General features: G+C 45.9%; 1 protein-coding gene across 1 annotated transcript in view; it reads left to right on the forward strand.

Annotated features, from left to right (window-relative positions):
• Positions 1–966: 966 nt before the first annotated feature.
• Positions 967–21449, forward strand: part of Cmtm8 (CKLF like MARVEL transmembrane domain containing 8) — a 56831-nt gene continuing 36348 nt past the window's right edge. Inside the window, exon 1 of the mRNA XM_028767359.1 lies at positions 967–1470. Within this exon, the coding sequence (XP_028623192.1) occupies positions 1324–1470 (147 nt within the window). The 5' untranslated portion in view covers positions 967–1323. The remainder of the gene's footprint in view (positions 1471–21449) is intronic.

Genomic DNA, 21449 nt, shown 5'->3' on the forward strand with positions numbered 1-21449 from the left:
TTTGTGCTTTCTTTTCAGATCCACCAATAGGATACACCTTCTGACAACTTTTAAAATCTGATATGTCTTCACTTTGAATCAAAACCCACTTGGTGGGTTCAAATTACTTGTCTATTGCCACTCTTAACAAAACAGGAGGGGGACAGGCACAGGTAAGCAGATCATTTTGGCCAGATGTCCATCATCCATTCTGTCTTGAAACACGTGTGGTCCCACTGAGGTCCAGCAGAACCACTGAGTAAAGCAGAATCAGTAATTTCATGCTAATTACACAAGTACCCAGGGTTCAGTGCAGCACTCACCTGACTGGCACACAGCTGTCCACGCAATGAGATGTCCACCCCCTCCTCCCTGACCCCAGGAAGAACAGCTAGCTTGTCATAAACATCATTTCGCACAGACGATTCCTTTCAAGTTTAAAGCAAGTTTTTTTTCCTCCTCCAAGACTAATGAGATCCGTCATAATAAAACATCTTGACCAGGAACCCGGAACATCTCCCCACCTTCCATCTTCCTCTCATGCTCCAGCTAGTCAGTCCCCGCCAGAGATGTGGGGAGCGCCTGGAAGAGTCTCACTCCCCCGGCGATTAAGTTGGTTCCTCAAATTGTTCCAGACAGGACCGGCAGGAAACAGCGCCTGGCTTTGGTGGCGGCTGCAGCAGAGTGGGTAAGTGCTGTCCAAGCGGCCTCGCATCGATCCCCCGTCTAAGGTCTAAGGTCTGGTTGGGTCACAATTCTAGCCTCCCTCCCCCATCCGCCTGGTTGTCTGAGTCCCGGAGCTGCCACGTCCCTAGAGGCCTGAGTTTCCTTAAGAGGCCCTGCTGCCAGTCCGGCCAGGTGGGAGGAAGCTTGGTCCAAGTCTGGTGGCCCTAGGTGGGTGGAGCTTGATCGTGGCCCTAGCTAGGAGGAGTGTGACCAGGAGGTGCCGCTCACCCTTAGCGATCCGATGCGCGTCCCTGCACCCCTGAGAGTTCTCAGTCCCCGGGAGACAGGTGCTGTGGCCGCGCGGCGGCGCCCCCGAGGGGAGGTCCCGGAGTGCCCGCCCTCACCCGCCCTGTCTACGCCCCTCCCCTCCCCTCCCCTCTTCTCCCCTCCCCCGCCGTCCGCAGCCACCGGTCGCCAGCGATCCGGCTCCCGGGTCCTCGAGCAGACCCAGAGAGCGCGCGACGACGTGTGGGGACACCCGCGGACCTGACCCTGGAGATCACCCGGGTTTGCCCGCCTCCCATCAGCCGCGATTCCCTGGCCCGCGATCCTGAGCCCAGGGAACTCATTGGGTGGGGGTAGGGTCCCCGAGGACCCGGGCCAGCTCCCGGCGCGACGATGGAAGAGCAGCAGCGCGCGCGCTCGCACACGGTCACCACCACTACCAGCTCCTTCGCGGAGAACTTCTCCACCACCAGCAGCAGCTTCGCCTACGACCGAGAGTTCCTCCGCACCCCGCCGGGGCTCCTGATCGTGGCCGAGATCGTAAGTGTCTGGCCGGGCCGGGCTGGGCCGGGCAGAGGGAGGCAGGTGGACTAGGCTAGCTTGCGCCTCCAGCTCCGCCCACCGAGCTGGCTCCGGTCTTCCCGCGGGCTCCGGGAACACTCCTGAGCTGAGCTTCGACTTCTTTGTAAAGTGCAAAACTCACATCCAGGTTCTTTCACCTGAGACTCTCTTGGGGACCGGGTCGTGACCCTCAGGATGTCTGTTGTGGGAGGCATCTCAGCTTGCTGTTTTCATTAAAGGATGGTGGTCTTTCCCGAGAAACGGGTACTTTGGTGGGCGTTTATTGATCATGGGTGTCCGGAATACCTAGGGCCTACCTCACCTGATCTCCACGTTCATGGGTCCCTAAAAACAAAGCTTTTTATCAAACTGACCCTTCCAAAGTGCTGGGCTGGAACCCAGAGCTTCACGTGCCAGTCGGATGCTCTATCACTGAGCCGCACCCCCGGTTCTAAAAGTTTTCCAATTATACGTTATAAAGGAGAGAACTTTTTCGTAATTATCTTCCTGTAGTCAAATTGACATGAATCAAGAACATTTCCCTGAATAAATCTGAGAATCTCAGCCTCTTTGAGACCTTGAGGGCCGCTGTACGGACCGAGCACATCCTGGTGGGGGCTGGGTACGTGCCTGGGAGGGAGGCAGGGCTTGTACACGCTGTTCCTGGGAAGCCAGGCCTTCCGCCTGGAGTTCTGTTGACTACTTGTGGCGGCCACTATCTATTGTTTTCACCTTCTGCCAGGGTGTCAGTCCTGAAGAAGCTTCTGAGCTTGTGTAGGCCCTGAAGCGCTCTCCCATGAAGGTGGTTGCAAGTAATCTTATTTTACACGCGAGGAAACTGAGGTTCAGAGAGGGAACGGAAGTTTGCTGGTGTTGGCGGAGCTGAGATTCAAACCCACGTCTTCCCTCTTCTTGCTGTCTGCTCTTGCCTGCTAAGGAGCGTCAATTCCCACAGTCTAGTAGGAGTTCCCCCCCCCCCCCCTTCTGCTGCATCTCGGACTCAAGGAAACATTTGTGAAACTGAAATCCAGTCCGTATGAAAGCTAAAGGATGGGGGGAGATCGTGGTGTACGGTGGCCGAGACGTGCGTGGACCCTCTGAGAAACCTTCAGCAGCCCCTGTGTGGATTCCAGGAGCTTGCTGGCTCAAGGTCCAGATCCACCCCAGACCCACCAAATCAGCTTCCACAGAAAGTTGGCAAGGGGTTGGCTTAGCTCATCTCCAAAATGATTGGCCCAGCCAGCCCCTAGGGTATCTGCAGCCCTATTAAGTAGCCCTAAGTAGTACAGTCACAGTGCAAGGCCTGGCCTGGCGTTAAAGAGCTCCACAAATATTTGCTGTGTAAGTGAGGGAGTTGGCAGGCTCTCCTGCTTCAGCAAAGCAAATAGACGCTCATCAAGTGACTGAGTTGGGGCTTCTGTGGGGTGGCTCGGACCACTACCGATTTGTGTTGTCTGGTTTGTTGTTCACATGCTCTCTGTTACATACCTCCAGAAAATACGAAAGCAAAAGAACTGTAAAGGACCCTTCATCCCATCACTAAGGCAAACTACTGTTGGTGGTTTTGGCATGGGTCTATAGGCTGCAGTGAACTCGTCCGTACAGTTTTTGGTTTGGGTGTATGTGTGTGCGTGGGCATGTGTGGCTATGCTTCTCCAGGTGTGGATGCCGAAGGGTGACATGCGGATGTCTTCATATTTCCCTTCTTTATTTGGGAGGGGGACCTGACCTGTGGGAGTCAGAGGACAACGTATGGCAGTCTATTCTCTCCTTCCACCAAGTTGTCCCTGGGATTTGAAGGACGTTGTCAGGATTGGTGGCAAATGCCTTTATCCGTGGAGCCATCTTAACCTATTTTTCACTGAACCTGGGCATTTAATTGAGCCTCTGGGATCTACTTGTCTCAAACCCCACACACTGGCATTATAGGCAAACACCACCATACCCAGATTTTTACTTGGATGCTGGGGAGCCAACCGCAGGACTTTTATGCAGCAGATACTTTATCCCCAATCTCTACCCACCTTTGTCAAACAGAGATAACAGTACTTGAGATGGGCAGTGGTGGCACACACTTTTAATCCCAGCACTTGGGAGGCAGAGGCAGGTGGATCTCTGTGAGTTCAAGGCCTGTCTAGTCTACAGAGTGAGTTCCAAGATAGACGGAGCCACACAGAAAAACCCTGTCCCAAAAAAACAAGATAGATAGATAGATAGATAGATAGATAGATAGATAGATAGATAGATAGGTGATAGATGTCAGATAGATGATAGATAGATACATAGATAGATAGATACATAGATACATAGATAGATACATACATAGATACATACATAGATAGATAGATAATAGATAGATAGATGATACATAGATACATACATAGATAGATAGATAGATACATAGATAGATACATACATAGATACATAGATAGATACATACATAGATACATAGATACATAGATACATAGATGGCCAAATAATGTTACAGGCAGGAAAACACAAATTTCTCACTCTGTCTCCATACCTAATGCTGTGAATCATATTTTTCTTTTATCCTGTTTATTTATCTGACAGGCATAAGATTGGAGGTTAGAGGTCAATATGAGGGAATCAGTTCTCAGCACTGCGTTGGTTCCTGGGATTGAAGGGCCTTGCCAGCCAGCACCTCTACGGCTGAGCTACCTTGCTGTCTCTGAATAACATGTTTCTGGTACTGTCTCTTGGAGTTTCTTGCTGATCTTAGACACTATGCATTGCCTTTCGCTCCAAAAGATGAAGTCTTGGCTTTCTTAGACTGTGATGGTTTGAATGAAATGACCCCCGTTGTCTCTGATACTTGAAAACTTGGTCCCCAACTAATGGTACTCTTGGGGGAGTCTTAGGAGGTGTGTCCTTGTTGCAGGAAGCACTGGAGGTGAGCTTTAGCCTGGGGCCATTCCCAATTCAGAAGAGGTTTTCTGTTTCTTCTTGGGTTTAAGTTGTGAGCCCTCAAACTGCCTGCCTCTGCCACCACACCTTAGCTCTGCCATTATGGGGCCTAACCTTCTGGAGCCATAAGTCCAAATAAACTCTTCTATGAGTTGCTTTGGTCATGTGCTTTATTGCAGCAATAGAAGAGCAATACATGGACCAGGGAAGTTCAGCCCTGCCTGTCTTCCATGATAGCCATCAGGTGTCTTGGTTTAGACCAGTACCAGTTGACCTATGACTTGGCAAACACCTCACAGCTGAGCCATCAGGTAACTTATATGGAAGTAGAGGCAGGAGGGTCAGGAGTTCAGGGTCAACCTTAGTTACATAACAGGTTCCAGGCTATCCTGTGCTGCGTGAGAACCTTTCTCAAAAGAAAAAGTTAATTCCAATGCATCTCCCCCATCCCATTAGAATGTTCTTTCTCTATAGTTGTCATAGTGACATGGCTTCGTGTGAGGATCTTTTCTTCCTGCACATTGAGTACCTGGTGTGTTCTCTCAAATAAGGAAAACATAATTTAAAATTTTTTTAAAATTTGGTTTATTGTTCTAGTCTTTCCAGTTTAAAACATTTTTTAAAAAAATTTATTTGTTTGTTTTATTTATGTGAGTACATTGTCACTGTCTTCAGACACACCAGAAGAGAACATCGGATCCCATTACAGATGGTTGTGAGCCACCATGTGGTTGCTGGGAACTGAACTTGGGACCTCTTCAAGGGCAGCCAATGCTGTTAACTGCTGAGCCATCTCTCCAGCCTGTCTTTCCACTTAAAAACAAAACCAAAACTCCTCTTATACTTTTTTCTTTATTATATGTGGCTTGCTGTTTACACATTTTTTAGTTTACTTATTGGTGTGGGCGTGTGTGTGTGTGTGTGTGTGTGCGTGTGTGTGTGTGTGTGTGTGTGAAGGAAGAGGTCTTGTATGTCCTCTGTCACTCTCCCCTATTTGTTTGCAGCAGGATCTCTCCCTGATTCTAGGAGCTTGCATTTTCTCAGCTAGGCTAGAACCCAGTGATTCCCCTGCCTCCATGTCCTTCCAACCTGGGTTACAGGTGTGTGTGTCCACATTGCCAGCTTATTACCTTGTAGATGTTGGGACCCAAACTCCCAATCCTCAGGACTGCTCAGCAAGAGCACTGAGCTATCTCTCCAGCCCTCATTTGCATGGATGCTTTGGTTATTTGAATAAGTTTGACCCCAGGGAGTGGCATTATTAGGAGGTGTGGCCTTGTTGGAGGAAGTATGTCATTGTGGGGGTGGGCTTTGAGACCCACCTGCAGTACATGCAGCTTCAAACAACAAAGAAACCTGTCTCAAACGAACTGGATGCAAGGTGGTATTCCTGTACACACCCACACTCAGGAACATGCAGACAAACATACATCATACACCATAACACCTCTCCCTTCCTCCCCCTCTCTGCCCATGTATGCTTTTGATTATGTGTGTGTGTGTGTGTGTGTGTGTGTGTGTGTGTGTGTGTGTGTGTATCTGTGTCTCTGCAGAGGATGGAAGAGGGCACTGGATCCCCTGGGTTGGAGTTACACATACATACATACATACATACATACATACATACATACATACCCGTGAACCACCTGATATGGGTACTGGGAACCAAATTCCACTCCTCTGAAAGAACAGTGAGCATTCTTAACCTCTGAACCATCTCTCCAGCCCCAAGTTCTTTATTCTAAGATACTTATTTGTTTGAGAGTTAGTATCTGGATCAAGATACAGCTTATAATGGGCCGTTTCTTGAATGTCATAAAGTATGGTGATCATCTGCGGATGGAGGACCGTGGATGTATTTCTGACTTCTGCCATCCTATTCCTTAAGACATACCTGCCTCCCCTCACTACTTTCATTGGAAGAAATGACTTCTGTTTGAACCTTAAAGAAATGAAATAATTGCGGGGTCGGGGGAGTGCCTGTTGCTCAACCTACCAATACTTAAGGCTGTGCCATGGTAACTCTATGTTGAAACCAAATTACAGGAGTTTCTTTCCTTTTACAGTTTCATTACAAGCTAGTAACAGCCCAGTACTTGACCTGTGAATTGGACAATGCTGCAATCTTGTAACTATTACAAGCACTTGAAACAGAATCAAAGTGATTGCAACAATCTGGGCTAATTGAATCCTTCCTGTTATTGGGGACTTTCAAATGAAGTATAGCATCCATGTAATGATGTTAAGTCCCCTTTTATTTACTTAACTGTCACAAGCAAATTCAGCTGAGGCAACACGTATTGGGTGGACTGAGGGCTGGCATTTGAATCACCATCTTGTCAACCCCTTTTCAAAAGAGTAGGGGGGGGTCGTCTCCATTTCACGGAAGTCTTTAGAATGCCTTGAAATGGGTGGGATAATTCCAGCACAAAGGCCTGCTCTGAGTCTACTGTCAGAACTTTTGGTGAACCATTATTTACTTTTTGGGGTACACTGTTCTGGAATTTCTTGAGTTATGTTATACTTATCCATAATTTTTAAAAACATAAACAACTTGTTGCTGTGGCTATGGTGGCTATGGATTGTCCACTTGACACACTCTAATCACCTAGGAACAAGGCTCTGGGTGTGTCTGCGAGGGAACTATGTATCTGCCCAGTTTTACTATATGCTCTCCCAAAGTGAGCACATGCCCTGTTTCTTGCTGACACTGAATACCTTTTCCCATAAGTGATTAGCCCCATTTTTTTAAAAGATTATTTTTAGTTATATTCACACCTGTGTCTGTGAATGGGCTTGTGCACATGGGCCCAGGTGCCCTAATGAGCCAGAGGCATCAGCTCTCCTGGAGCTGGGATTACTGCTGGAGGCAGTTGTGAACCACCCACAGTGGGTCCTGGGACCTGAACTCTGGTCCTTTGCAACTGTAGCAAGTGCTCTTAACCGCTGAGCCAGCAGTTAAGATTATATTTGTTAAGATTATATTATATTTGTTATATTTGTTCCCTCCCCATCCCCTTTTTCTTTTTCTTTCTTTTCTTTATTCACTTATTTCTTATTCTTCCCACCTTTGTTTGTTTGTTTGTTTGTTTGTTTGATTTTGTGAGACATGGTCTCATCATGTAGCCCTGGCTACACCAAAACTCACTATGTAGATCAGGCTAGCCTAGAAATAGAAAAGATCCACCTATGTGTGTCTGCCTCAGGAGTTTTGGGACTTGAGGGGTGCCACTCTTACTCAGGCATTAAAACACTTTTTATTATATGAATTTTTAAAATTCCATCTTTTAAAGCATCCTTTATTATATGAATTTACATAATGCATAAGTATTATTAATTATAAGCCTCCCTGACCAACTTGCTTTTGTCTTTTAAAAAATACTTATTTTACTATTTTCTGTGTGCAGGTGTTTTGCCAGCATGCCTATTTGGCCACGGGTTCAAGAGCGGCCAGTGCTCTTAACCACTGAACCAACACTCGAGGCCCTTTTACCCCATTCCTAATGACCACACGGTACCCCAGAAGCAGCCAGACTCCTATGGTTGCATGTGTGCCTGTTTTCTTCTTTGAACGACATTTTAACAAACATCCTTTAAGCTAAATGAATCTCTCTGGCCAGGTGCTTATGGCGCACGTCTTTAATCCCAGCACTTGTCAGGCAGAGGCAAATAGATCTCTGAGTCTGAGGTCAGTCTGGCCTATAGAACGAGTTCCAGGACTGACAGGCCTACACAAAGAAATTCTGTCTTGAAAAACAAAAACAAAAAACAAGCAAACAAAAAAGAATCTCTCTCTCTCTCTGGATCATTTAACTCTTAGAGTTGTTAGAATTAATTTTAAAGGGGGAGGGCATGGAGGTGCATGCCCTTCATCAAGGGTGCCTGTGTGAGCATGAGTAAGGGGTTATTTACTTGAGCAAGGGCAGCTTAGCAGGGGCTACACCATTAAGAAAAGGGACTCCCCTCCTCAGCAACTATTAACTACCTATGGCTCCTTAGGGAGGGGTGGGGCCTGAGCTATGATGGATGATGATGGGCTGGGTCTTGGGTATGTGTAAAGCAAGTAAGCACAGCTGCTATGGGATTGTAGGTACCCCAGCCACATCACATCCAGGGTACAGCATTTTGCAGCTCTCTTCCCTATCCTGTGGCTCTTACATCCTTCTGCCCCCTCTGCTGCTGTTCCCTGAGCCTTGGAAAGGATGGCACAGATGTCCCACTTAGAGCTAAAGGACAGTAGCTATCTATTTAGCAAAGTAACACTAGTAGGCTCAGCCGCAGGAACTATGTCCACCCTAGCCATTGTGACCAGGTTTATAGTAGTACCAGGCACGAATTCCTAGCTTTACTGAGATATGACTCATTTGTAAAGTTGACCTTTTGTAAGGTACAATTCAGAGGATCATAGATGATTATAGGTTTGGACAAAGTATCCCCATTAGCTAATTAGAACTTCACTTCATTAAAGAGATTGCACCTGGTAGCAGACACTCCCCATTCTTCCCATCGTCTGCCTAAGGGGAAGTCACTAACCTACTTTCTGTCTTTGTGGATTTGCCTGCTCTGCATGTTACCCGTAAATGGAGTTCTCCGCATAGTCCTTACTCTTGGATGGCTGTCACTTAGCGTCGTGCTTCCAAGAATTATTCATGCAGTCCATAAGATCCTTGTGGCACAGGCATGAGAATCTGAGTTCAGATCGCTCGCACCCACAGAAAAAGCTGCGTCAGGTGACATGTACCTGCAACTCCAGTGCTCGGGGGCAGAGACAAGGGGAATCACTAGGCTTACAGCCCATTGATGAGCTCCAGGACTAATGAGAGACCCTGACTCAAAAAAAATAGGGTGTAACGCCATAGAGGAAGACATCTGAAGCCAACCTCTGGTTCCTGCATGTGTACATGGCACATACATGCATATCACACACACACACATGACACCAACTGAAATCAAAAGATATACTCATGCTGTGAAGTGTGTGAGCATTTTACTATTTTTGTGATCAAATGCTATTTCGTCTTATCGTATTCAAGATTTTGTTTATCTACTCACCAGCTGGAAGACATTTTTTGCTTCCGTATTTTGACCATCATGAATATAATACTACTGTGAACCTTTTTCCTTAAATAATTTTTTAAAGATTTATTTATTTATATTTCTATGAGAACACTGTAGCTGTCTTCAAACACACCAGAAGAAGGCATTGGATCCCATTACAGATGGTTGTGAGCCACCATGTGGTTGCTGAGAATTGAACTCAGGACCTCTGGGAGAGCAGTCAGTGCTCTTACCCGCTGAGCCATCTCTCCAGCCCCAGAAAACAATTTTAATGTCCACCTTGTTTTGAGACAGGGTCTCCCTTTGGTTTGGACCTTGCACGACAGGCTAGCCTGGCTGACCACTCATCCCCGGGAATCCTCCTGTCTCTGCCTCCCCAGCTCTGGGATTACAAGCAGGTATTACCAATGGAGGCCTTTTTTCCCTTCCTAAATCTAAGTCCTCGTGCTTGCAAAGCAAGGGTTTTACTGACTGACTATTTCCCAGGGGCTGGTTTGCTTTTTATCTTTACCATTTCTCTCATACCCTGTAGTAAATTCCTCAACAGATCCACACCTTGAAAACTTTTCTTCCAGGCTGAGGTGATTTTTTTTCTTTCACTTTCCGTGTTTTGGGTTTTTTTTTGTTGTTGTTTCTTGTTTGTTTGTTTGTTTGTTTGTTTTGACATGCACATGTTATGTAATGAAATCCAGGTTTTTTGTTGTTGTTTTTTTAATTCTTATAGAATTATTTATTTTTATCTTATATATGTGTTTGCCTGCTTGTACACGTGTGTACCATGTGTATGCATGGTGCCTGCAGAGTCCAGAAGAGGGTGTCGGATCCCTTGGAACTGGAAATACAGGTGGTTTGAGCCACCAAGTGAGTGCTGGGAACATAATCTGGGGCTAAAAGAGCAGCCAATACTGTTAGCCGGGAGCTGTATCTCCAGACTGCAGTTGTTCTTCTTGTTGTATGTGTATTTTGTCATGTCCAAGAAAGCCTAATTAACTCATAGACATCCACTCCTGTGTATGTTTCCCCGTTAGTTTTATACTTTTAGATTTTAAATTTATGTCCATGATTTGTTTTGATTTTTTTTTTAAAAAATATAGTATGAGGTAAAGATTGTTTTACATACAGCTATCCAGCTATCCAGTGGTCCCAGCACCACTTGTGGACAAGTCGCCTGCCTCACCATAGATTCAGCGTCTCTCATATGAACTGTGTTCAGTGGTGGGGTTATATATTTGTTTGTTTGCTTGTTCATTAGAGACAGTGCCCCTCGTCCCAGAGTGTCCTCAACCCACTGTGTGGCCAAGGACGATCCAACTCAGAGTGCTGGGGTTACAGGCATGTGCCACCACACTCGTGTCACATGGAGCTGTGGATTGAATCCCAGCATGCTAGGCAAGCAACCTACCAACTAGGCTACGCCTCCAGCTCTTCTTTGGGGTTTAATTATTTTATCTTATGTGCACTGGTGTGAGGGTGCCAGTTCTCCTGGAGCTGGAGTTACAGACAGTTTTAAGCTACCATGTGGGTGTTGGGAATTGAACTCTGGTCCTTTGGAAAATCAGCCAGCGTTCTTAACCACTGAGCCGTCTCTCCAGCCCTAACCTTCTTCCTCCTCCTCTTCTTCCTCTTCCTCCTCCTCTTCTTCTTCCTCTTCTTTTTGAGATGAAGTCTCCCTGTGTAGCCCAGGCTTTACTTACCCATCTTCCTGCCTCACCTCCCAGGTGCTAATATTTAACACCTCCACACCTAGCAGAGTCATGGCATTAAAGAATCTTGAAGGCTAAAAGCTACAGTAGGAGCCAGCAGTCATGGTGCACTCAGGAGGCAGAGGCAGGTGGATCTCTGAGCCTGGTCTCTAGAGTGAGTTTCAGGACTATACAGAGAAACCCTGTCTCAAACAAACAAACAAACAAACCCAAAACAGCAACAACAAAACCTATATAAATAAATAAATAAGCAAGCAAGCCTACAGTAAGAAACCAAGAGACCTGTGTATTTTACCATGCTCAGTTTATTTAGACTTTGTAAAAGATTAATAGGATGATTTAGCTACAGTTGTGAATGGCGTAGCTTTGAGGCCACAGTGGAAAGATTATATCAACTTCCATTACTAGAAGGTTTGAGTCAGAGAAAGCCTGATAAGTCACGGGATGGTTGATTTTCCAGAGGTCTGAACTTATGACCTGTGGCAAGAAACAGACCAATCCCCAACCTCGTTCCTTATCTCACCTGCACCGCCTTCCCATATCCCAAACCTAATTGTAAGAGGTTCCTCTTTATGGGGGAAAATAGTTCAGAGGAGAAAGAGAGCTGTATTTTTTTTTTTTTTTTTGGTTTTTCGAGACAGGGTTTCTCTTTATAGTCCGGGCTGTCCTGGAACTCACTCTGTAGACCAGGCTGGCCTCGAACTCAGAAATCCGCCTGCCTCTGCCTCCCAAGTGCTGGGATTAAAGGCGTGCGCCACCACCGCCCGGCGAGAGCTGTATTTATTTAAAATCTACCTTGTTTCCAGAAACAGCCTGTGGCAGCACAGACTTCTTTACATTGAAGCTGTAAAGGCTACACCACTAAATTCCTATCAACGCCTGAGATCTCTGTAGAGAGTAAATCTCACTCGGAAATACTAGCTTTGAGCTAGTTAGTATTTGAGGCTTGAAGGGGCTCCTAGAGGCAGACGCTTCAGAGGTAGCTCCTGGGTGGCCATCAGTGAAACAGCAGAGAGGGGGAAATGTTGGTCTTATCAGCTCTTGACTCCAGGTTTGCCTCCAGTCTGTGAGCCGTATCGTCTGTCTCACAGGCCAATCGTTCCCTTAGAGTTGGAGAAATTTGTGGATCTCTAGAACAGCTGTACTGAATGGTCTACTGGGGTGTGTGGGGATGGTTTAGTGGCTCAGAGAGCTTGCTGTGCAAACGTGAAGATCAAAGTTCAAATCCTCAGTGTCTACATAAGAAGCTGGCTCCTGTAATCCCAAGCTGTAGAGTTAAGGGCAAGGGGAGAGACAGGAGGCTTGCTGACCACGAGCCTAGCTCCAGGCTCAGTGAAAGACCTTGTCTCAGGGAATAAAGGAGAGAGTACTCCTCTGGCCTCAGTGTCCATCCCTGAATGCATATGTGTACAGACAGCACACATGTGCCTCCTCCCAGGAACTTAGATCAGAAGGTTTTTAAGTCTGATAGGACTTTCCAGTGGCTTGAAGAAACCATTCCATATCAGGAGCTAATTTCCCACTGCCTGGGAAGCTAATGCTGGATTTTGATTTTGGGTTTTTTTGTTTTTAAACTCTATTATGTGATTACATTGAACTAACAGAGGCGGGAGACGAGGGTGAGGTTAGATGGTATTGTAAGGCTGACTGACATAAATGGTGTCTAGGGAACAGCTCAGGTTGGAGTTACCACGTATGTTCTCTGTTCTCCATTTTCAAAAGCACTGGGGATTGGCTTGCTGTGGGTAATTTTCTGGACCTATGCAAGTGAGAAGTACAGTGGTGTCTTTTCCCAGACTCTCAGAACAAGGTTCCTCCTTGCCTTCAACCCTCCCGATCTCAGGTAGCATAGACTGATGCTCCCTCCCCCACCTCCCAAGTTCTGGATTTATATAATATTTAGCTCCTTCATTTACCCATTTAACAACTGGCATGTCATAAAGCATTAAAACCCATATATATTATGTATATGTGTATATATGTGTGTAATATATATACATAAATGTATAAATATTACACACATATATATGTAATGTATGTATGTATGTATGTATGTATTATGTTCATGTGTGTATGTATATGTGGGCCTGTGGGATGTTTCAACAGGAAGAAGGTACTTGCTGCCTGTCTTAGGGTTACTGTTGCTATGATAAACACCATGACTAAAGCAACTTGAGGAGAAAGGGGTTTGTTTGGTTTATGAGTCCACAGCACAGTTCATCGTTGAAAGAAGTCAGGACAGGGACTCAAGCAGGTCAGGAACCTTGAGGAGCTGATGCAGAGGCCTTGGAGGAATGTTGCTTAGTAGCTTGCTTCACATGGCTTGCTCAGTCTGCCTGTCCGCCCAGTGATGGCTCCACCCACAATGGGTGGGGCCCTCCCCATCAATCACTAATTAAGGAAATGTCCTACGGACTTGCCTACAGCCTATCTTATGGAGGCATTTTCTTAATTGAGGATCCCTCCGCTCAAATAACTATAGCTTGTGTCGAGTTGATATAAAAGTAGCAAGCACACTGCCCAAGTCTGTTGACCTTTCAACCCCTAGAAGCCGCTAAAAAGTGGGTAGAGGGTCTGGAGAGACGGTTCTTCAGTTAAGATTGTCCAGTGCTCTTCTAGAGGACGCATTCCCACCACCCACATCTGATATCTCACAACCATATCAGAAAAGAAGTGACCACAAAATTGTCCCCTGATGTCCGTAAGTAGTGAGGCATGTGTGTGCACACACATTAATTATACACAGCCACATACATAAACAATAACAATCTTTTTTTTTTTTAAGTTTTGATTTGTGGTTTTGGTCTTTGGTTGGTTCTTTTGGTTGTCGTCCTTATTATTTATTTATTTATTTATTTATTTATTTATTTTGAGATAGTCTCACTCTGTAGTCCTTGCTGGCCTGGAACTAGCTATGGAGACCAGGCTGGTCTGGAACTCACAGAGGTCTACCTGCTACTGTCTCCTAAGTGCTGAGATTAAAGGAATATCCCACCATGGCTAGGAAAATAAAGATTTAAAAAAAAAAAAAAACATGTACAACTTAAAGAATATTAAGACAGCCAACCATATATCAACTTGGTTTTGGGATTGTGTACTACTGTGACTGAATACCTAAGACGTATAATTTATGAAGGGCAGAATCTTAATTTCCAGGTTCTGAAGTTCAAGATCATAGGTATGGGCTGAGAGGAGAGTTTAGATAAATGCTCACTGAGCAAGCTTGAGAACCCAAGTTCAGAGCCCCAGTGTTCATGTCAAAAGCTGGGTATAGCACTGTGCGTATAGGTGTAGAAGGCAGATAGGTGGATCCCTGCGGTCTTCAGGCCAGTGAGACACTGTCTCAAAAACAAGGTAAGAGGCAGGTGGATCTCTGTGAGTTCGAGGCTAGCCTAGTCTACATAGTGAATTCTAGGCCAGCCAAAGCTACATAGTGAGACTCTGCCTCCAATAACAATAATAATAATATTTATTATTGATAGCATGCAGCTGTCTACAGCTCTTGTCATTTTTTTTATTCCATTTTATGAATGTGTCTGAATGGCCCTTTCTCTCTGGCTGACCTGTTCACCTGGCTCCTAAACAAAATGCAGACCCCAGAACTGTAACTCGGATGAAACCCCAGGTCATAGGGGTCTACTAACTGACGGGTGGGGGGGGGGCTGCCCCTGTAGAGCAGACAGGCCCCACTTCAAATCCTGACCTATGAAAACAACTTCTAGGATGTTACAAGGTAGGGTTACAATGAGGCCTCTTTCTTCTTCTTTTTTTCTTTCTTTCTTTCTTTCTTTCTTTCTTTCTTTCTCTCTTTCTTTCTTCTAACAACAATCAATCAAATAAGGGTCTCACTGTGTGCCCCTGGATGTCATACAACTCAAAATGTGGACCAGGTTGGCCTCGAACTCACAGCTCCTCCTGCCTCTGCTTCCCTAGTGTGCCATCATGGCCAGCTGAATATGGCTTTACAGAAGACACTTCACTGATCTGCTAAGGAATCTCAGAGATCCCCCCTCTCTAAGACCAGAGCCCCTTCCCCTCTAAACTATAAATGAAAAGTATTTCCTGTTGCACTGGTTATCAGAGCCCCGTTCTCCTCCTCATCCCCTCTTATCCCACCCCACCCCCCACGAGTGGCCCCTCTTACTAAATAAAGGATAGAGATCTCACCTGAGACCTTACCTCTGTTGGACCTGGAAAGAACGTTTAGTACCTAACGCATTTCTGTTAATCCCCTTTCTTCCCTCCGGGAAGCATTCTCCTCGCTCTGTGCCCCCAGCAGTTGAGCACACTCACAGCCGAAGGAGCTGCTTCCCGTTCAGTGCTTTTTGCCTACATCTCAGACCCCTCGGCTGTTTCAGTTTCCTGAAAATCTTTTTTTTTTTTTTCCTCATTCTTGGGAGATAATTACTCAGGCCACACAACTCTAGATTGACCGTTTATTGTTAGAGCATGGACAGTCTTTCTTCTGTCTTCCTGGTTTGATGGCTGATAGCCAAGTTGGTGGTTAGTTGTAAACCAGAATTCTTTCTGGTTTAACACCTTTGCTTTTTTTTTTTCTTTTCCTTTGTCTTTGTAAACAACAGCAGCCTCACTACGGTACGTTGAACAGGGGGATTATTTATTTAGCCTTCGATTTGGATTATTATTGATCCTTCTATGGAAAAGACTCAGCCACTATTTGTATTTAGTGTTTCATTTTGGTCTTGAGGTGTTTGTTTGAAAGAGGGTCTTGGGAAGTCCAAGCTGACCCTGCGTGAGCTAAGTGTGATGCCAATGGTGACTTTGAACTCCTGACTTTCCTGCCTCAGCCTCCAACTGCTGGGATTGCAGGTGTGTGCTACGGAGCCCAGTTCTGGCTGGTTCGCTGGGCACGCTGTTGGTTCCTGTTTGCCTCATCTCCTCCTGAAGGCAGCTACTCACCAAATCCATGTCACTCCCTGCCCAGACCCTCCCTCCTTTCTTCTTAAAGACATTTTGAAGCCCTCTGTGGTGATCAGGTGATGTTACCTAAGTGGTATGGACCTCACTGTCTCAAAATCTCAGCACCCCCAAAGCCTCCCACACACCCCTGTTAGTTCCAATGAGCCCGTGCTTTTATCAGCCGCCTCCTGCCCTCTCACAGCTGTTGCCTGGTTCTAATGTTTACAAGAAGCCAATACATTTCAAGATTTATATTTTATTTATGTGTGTGTACCACCTGTGTTTGGGTGCCCATGGAGGCCAGAAGACTGTCAAATTTTTGGAGCTAAAGTTACAGGCAGTTGCAAACTGTCCAGTGTGGGTGCCGGGAACTGCTCTTCCCCTAGAAGAGCCGAAAAATGCTCCAAACAGCCGAGCCATCTCTGAATGCTCTCAGGTCGGTTTCTGGTACCCGATCCATCTCACCATTCCTACACAGTGAGCACTGGAGGTCAAATCTCCTGTGTCCTCTCTTTTTCCCTCCCATTTGGAGGAGCTGCTGGTCTAAGTGAACGCATTTAGTGCGGCTCCCTTAAGAAACCTCGGGCAACCTTTTCACCTGCTGGCATTAGTTATTTATTTATTTACTTGCTGAATAGGTAGCTAGCGTTTCCATGGTGCTGTTTTCCAGTCCTGTGGTTAAGAGAGAATTGTTTAATCTTGAAAAGAAGGAAGGGGTGTGCTGGGATGTAGCGCAGTTGGCCGAGGGTTTCTCTAGCACGCACTGCACTGGGTTCCTTAGGCTGCCAGAAGCCTAGAGGGTGGTGCAGCTCGGACGCAGAGGCAGAAGGCCTCAGGGTTCAAGGTCATCCTTTGCTACATAAAATCATTCCTTCAGAATAATAATAATAATTTTTTTTTAAGAACTGGGAGAGGAGGTAGAGAAGAACGGAATTCTGCTGATTCTGTTCTCCAGAAAATGGACTGACAACTCTGGTAGCTGCCTTTGAGGGTGACCAGAGAGGACAGATTCCGTGTCCTTTGTCCCAAGCACATGGCTCTGCTTCAGTTGAATTCATTGCTACTATGTAAAAATAAGCTATCAGAAGATTTAGATTTCCCTCAGAAAGCTGAACAGACGCACAAGGCCGAGCCTGTAGTAATTATTTTGGATACACGAAGGACATGCCCTCTGCACTTTTAACAGATAGTTGGGCAAGGATCGTGTGTCGAAACAGAGGCCGTGAGTGGCCTAGACCGGGCTGAAACCTGTTTTTCTCTTTTGACAGTCAAATCGTTGTGGCCTGGGGGAGGCGAGTGACTATTAGGTCAGAGGTTCTGGGGATCAGACCCAGGGCTTCCTGGGTGCCGCCATCGACGGCTTGGCTTTTCCTCTCTTCCCTCCGTAGATACCCTGCCTGGCACAGCTGTTTGTACCTAGCACACTAGTGATCAGTACCATTTGCTGAGTACTTGAGACTGTTGCCAATGTTCTTTTTAACTCTCCACAGTGAGGTAGTTGAAGATGATGGAAATTTGACCACACTGGCTTAAATAAGATCAAAAAGGAGGCTGATACACATCACAGGTTACATGAAGCTGGCTGGGTTCATCATGGGAGGGGTTGGCTGTGGGGGGGTAGTTTATTATGGAGGGCCAGATCTCTCAGGAAGTTACCTTTGTGGTGGTTGCAAACACTACACAATATCTTAGTACCTGTATAGTTAGAACTTGAGGGTTTGTTTGTTTTTGCTGGGATAGGGCTGTTTGTTTGTTTGTTTGTTTGGGACAGAATCTCATGTATATTCTTGACTGGCCTGGAACTCACTCTGTAGTCCAAACTGACCTCAAACTCACTCTGTAGACCAGGCTGGGCTCAAACTCAGAAATCCGCCTGCCTCTGCCTCCCTGGTGCTGGCAAATTTATTTCTTCTTGGTGGTAACCAAGTACCCAAGTACAGGAGAACCTCGTGACAGACCTGGATTGGTCACGTGGCTGTTTCTTCTGCTGGAGGCGGAAGACTCCCCACACCTCGGTCATCCGGTCTTGGATGTGAGGTACACTCTCTGTGTTCACTGGAGAGGAGGTGAAACACACAAAGACCTGTGGCAACTGCTTCTGGAGAATCCCTCCTCTCATCTCACAGAGACCACTCTGAGGCTTAAAGGAAAGGCCTTATGGTGACACAGTGACAACCCGAAGAAGCAGGAGGGATCTAAACCAGGCCTTTATGACCCTGGGTGGAGTCACGTCTTGACTCACTGGCCTCAGCTGTTCCTGTGGGGGAGGGGGCGGTTTGTCTTCCTGCCACCCCTTCCTTTGCACGGGGAAACCCCTTGCTCCTGCATTTACCAGTCAGACTCCAGTGATTTCCTACACACTTATCATGGCAGACGCTGAGTTCAGTTTGACTCCAAGCTCTGTTTTCCCTGGAATTCTTCTGGTGGCCACCCTTGAAAATCATTCCCTTCGTAGCTGGGGAGACAGTTCAGCTGCTTAGAGTGAGTGTTGCAGAGAACCCAGGTTTACATCCTAGAACCCACGTGGTGCCTTGCAGCCGGCTGTAACTCCAGTTCCAGGGGATCTAGTGCCCTCTTCTGGCCTTCCAGGGCACTAGGCACACAAATGGTGCACAAATTTATTGTGCAGGCAAAAAACACCCATACCTCTTAACTCTGTGTGCATATGTGCACGTGCCTCTGTGTGTGTGTGTGTGTGTGTGTGTTCCCTTTAAACTGGCTAGGTATGATATTGGAGTCCTATAATCCCAACATTTAGTAGGTCAAGGAAAGAGGGTCAAGACTTTGACATTGTCCTTGGGTACACAGAGATTTCAAGACCAACACCAACTGGGCTGTCTACATGAGACCCTGGCTTTGTTTTGTTATGAGAGAGAGAGAAATACACAGGGGGGCGAGGGGGGAAGAAAAGATTGTTGGGTTGTTGAATAGAGTTGTCATAGCATGGGGAGAGAGGGAAGAGAGAAGTTGACATAGAAATCTAGGATTGGGGCTGGAGGGATGGCTCAGCAGTCAAGAGCACTGACTGCTCTTCCAGAGGTCCTGAGTTCAATTCCCAGCAACCACATGGTGGCTCACAACCATCTGTAATGGGATCTGAAGCCCTCTTCTGGTGTGTCTGAAGACAGCTACAATGTACTCACATATATAAAATAAATAATTCTTTAAAAAAAAAAGACCATGTATTATATTATCATAATAAACTCACTATAAAAAAAAAGAAATCTAGGATGGTCAAGGAAAGCAAAAGATGAAATGTTTTTCTCTCTATCTCTGTCCCTCTCCCCCTCCTTCCTCTCTCTCTCTCTCTCTCTCTCTCTCTCTCTCTCACACACACACACACACACACACACACGCGCACCAGTTTGAGAATTAAGGTATCAGGGAGACTGAACTGTAGTGATAAATAAATAAATAAATAAATAAATAAATAAGGTAGGGACCTGAGTACCCCACTGGATTTTAACTCTATCCTTGGCTATCTCTATGCATTGGTTTGTTTGAGATAGGCTCTCCCTGTGTAGCCCAGGCTGCCCTTGATCTTGCAGGCTTCTTGCCTCACTAGGAAGTTGGGACCACAAGTGTACACACCACATATGATTCTTATTTGTTCACGACCACAAAGTATAGTTAGCTTGAGGTGACTTCTATGTCTCTCCCGTGAAACCTCATTTGTAAATCACAGCCCCAGAGTGTATAACTTTGTGTTTATCTGTTTTCATTCTACAGGGCCTGGAAGTAAAAATATTTGGTTAAATGAATTCCCCATGCCAAAAAGGAAAAGGCCTGTCAATTGTCTGAGGGAGAGTTTTGTTTTTTCCTGTCACTATTTTGGGAGCTCTCTGGTGTCTGGGCCATTAGAGCAGAAAGATCCAAACGGCGTCTTGTGCCTTGTTCTTAAGAAAACTAGTGATGGATGTAGGCTTTGCCTTTTTCTCTTTTTTCTTTACTTTCTTTTTTTCTTCTTTCTTTTTGAGACAGGATCACACTATGTATCCCTGGCTGTCCTGAAGCAGGCTTGCTTCAGACTCACAGACATCCACCTGCCTCTGCCTTCCAAGTGTTGGAATCAAAGGCCCATGCCACCATGCCTGAACTGATGCAAATTTATGTGGCTTTTTCTTGTGAGGGAACAGTTGAAGCTGGCCCGGGAGCCATGCCCTCAGAGGGCACAGCTAACATAGTCTAACCCTTTGCCCTCCGTCTCAATGGAAGAGCAAACACAGATCCCATAGGGAGGAGAGGGAATGGTCCTTGAATCTTACTCCCAGTAAAGCGTTGGTTATATACTGGAGGTGGCTTGATTTTAGGTCATACACTAAAGGTAAAATGCAAGGCCCTCGCTTTATACATGAAGATCTGGCACACACAGAAATTGTAAATATACAAGTCAGTGTGGCCACTTGGGCTGTAATCTCAGCACTTGGTCAGCTGAGGCAGGGGGATTGAGAGGTTGAAGCCAGCCTGACATACACAGTGAAACATTGTCTCAAACAACAGCAAATTAATAATAATAAATACTAATAAGTACATGCATGAAGAATGGTGAGATCTGCTTGAGCTCTGGGGATGACTTAAGACTGTTCCCATATCTGCTCTCTGGTTTGGACCTAAAGTGCCAGTTATACAAGATACTGCTGGGGACTGGAGAGATGGCTCAGCGGTTAAGAGCGTTGATAGCTCTTCCAGAGGTCCTGAGTTCAATTCCCAGCAACCACATGGTGGCTCACAACCATCTGTGATGGGATCCAATGCCCTCTTCTGGTTTGTCTGAAGACAGCTACAGTTAATTTATTTATACATAAAATAAATAATTTTTTTTAAAAAGACACTGCTGTTAGGTGGTGGGTGTAGATCTCTTTATATACTATTTTTACAACTTTTAATAAGTTCATAATTAATTTTGGGGACTGGAGAGATGGCTTAGTTGTTAAGGGCATGTATCGCTCTTGCAGAGGATCTGAGTTCAGTTCCCAATGCCCATGAGAGGTGGTTTCGCAAGTGCTTCTGACTCCAGAAGATCTGACCTATGCCCTCCTCATATACCTGCACTCATGCACACCTAAACCCCAGCCCTTTAGCACACAGCTAAAACTAAAGTCAAAAGGGAGGCTTTCGTAAGGCCGAACATAGGATGGGCTGCAGAGCTGGAGCCAGTCCCATGTCATCGATGCTGAACGGTGACCTTTCTCTGAAATCTCTTAATACTTATCGTGACTACAGCTGTATGCAGACACACATCAGGTCCTGACAGGGATGTGTTTTGGGAAACGCATTATCATACCATTTTTATCATGTCAAGAACTTCACAGATGATACTACAGAAACCTAGATAACAGAGGTATATAT

The sequence above is a fragment of the Grammomys surdaster genome, unplaced genomic scaffold (assembly GCF_004785775.1).
Source record: "Grammomys surdaster isolate TR1022 unplaced genomic scaffold, NIH_TR_1.0 172, whole genome shotgun sequence".
Classification (NCBI taxonomy): domain Eukaryota; kingdom Metazoa; phylum Chordata; class Mammalia; order Rodentia; family Muridae; genus Grammomys; species Grammomys surdaster.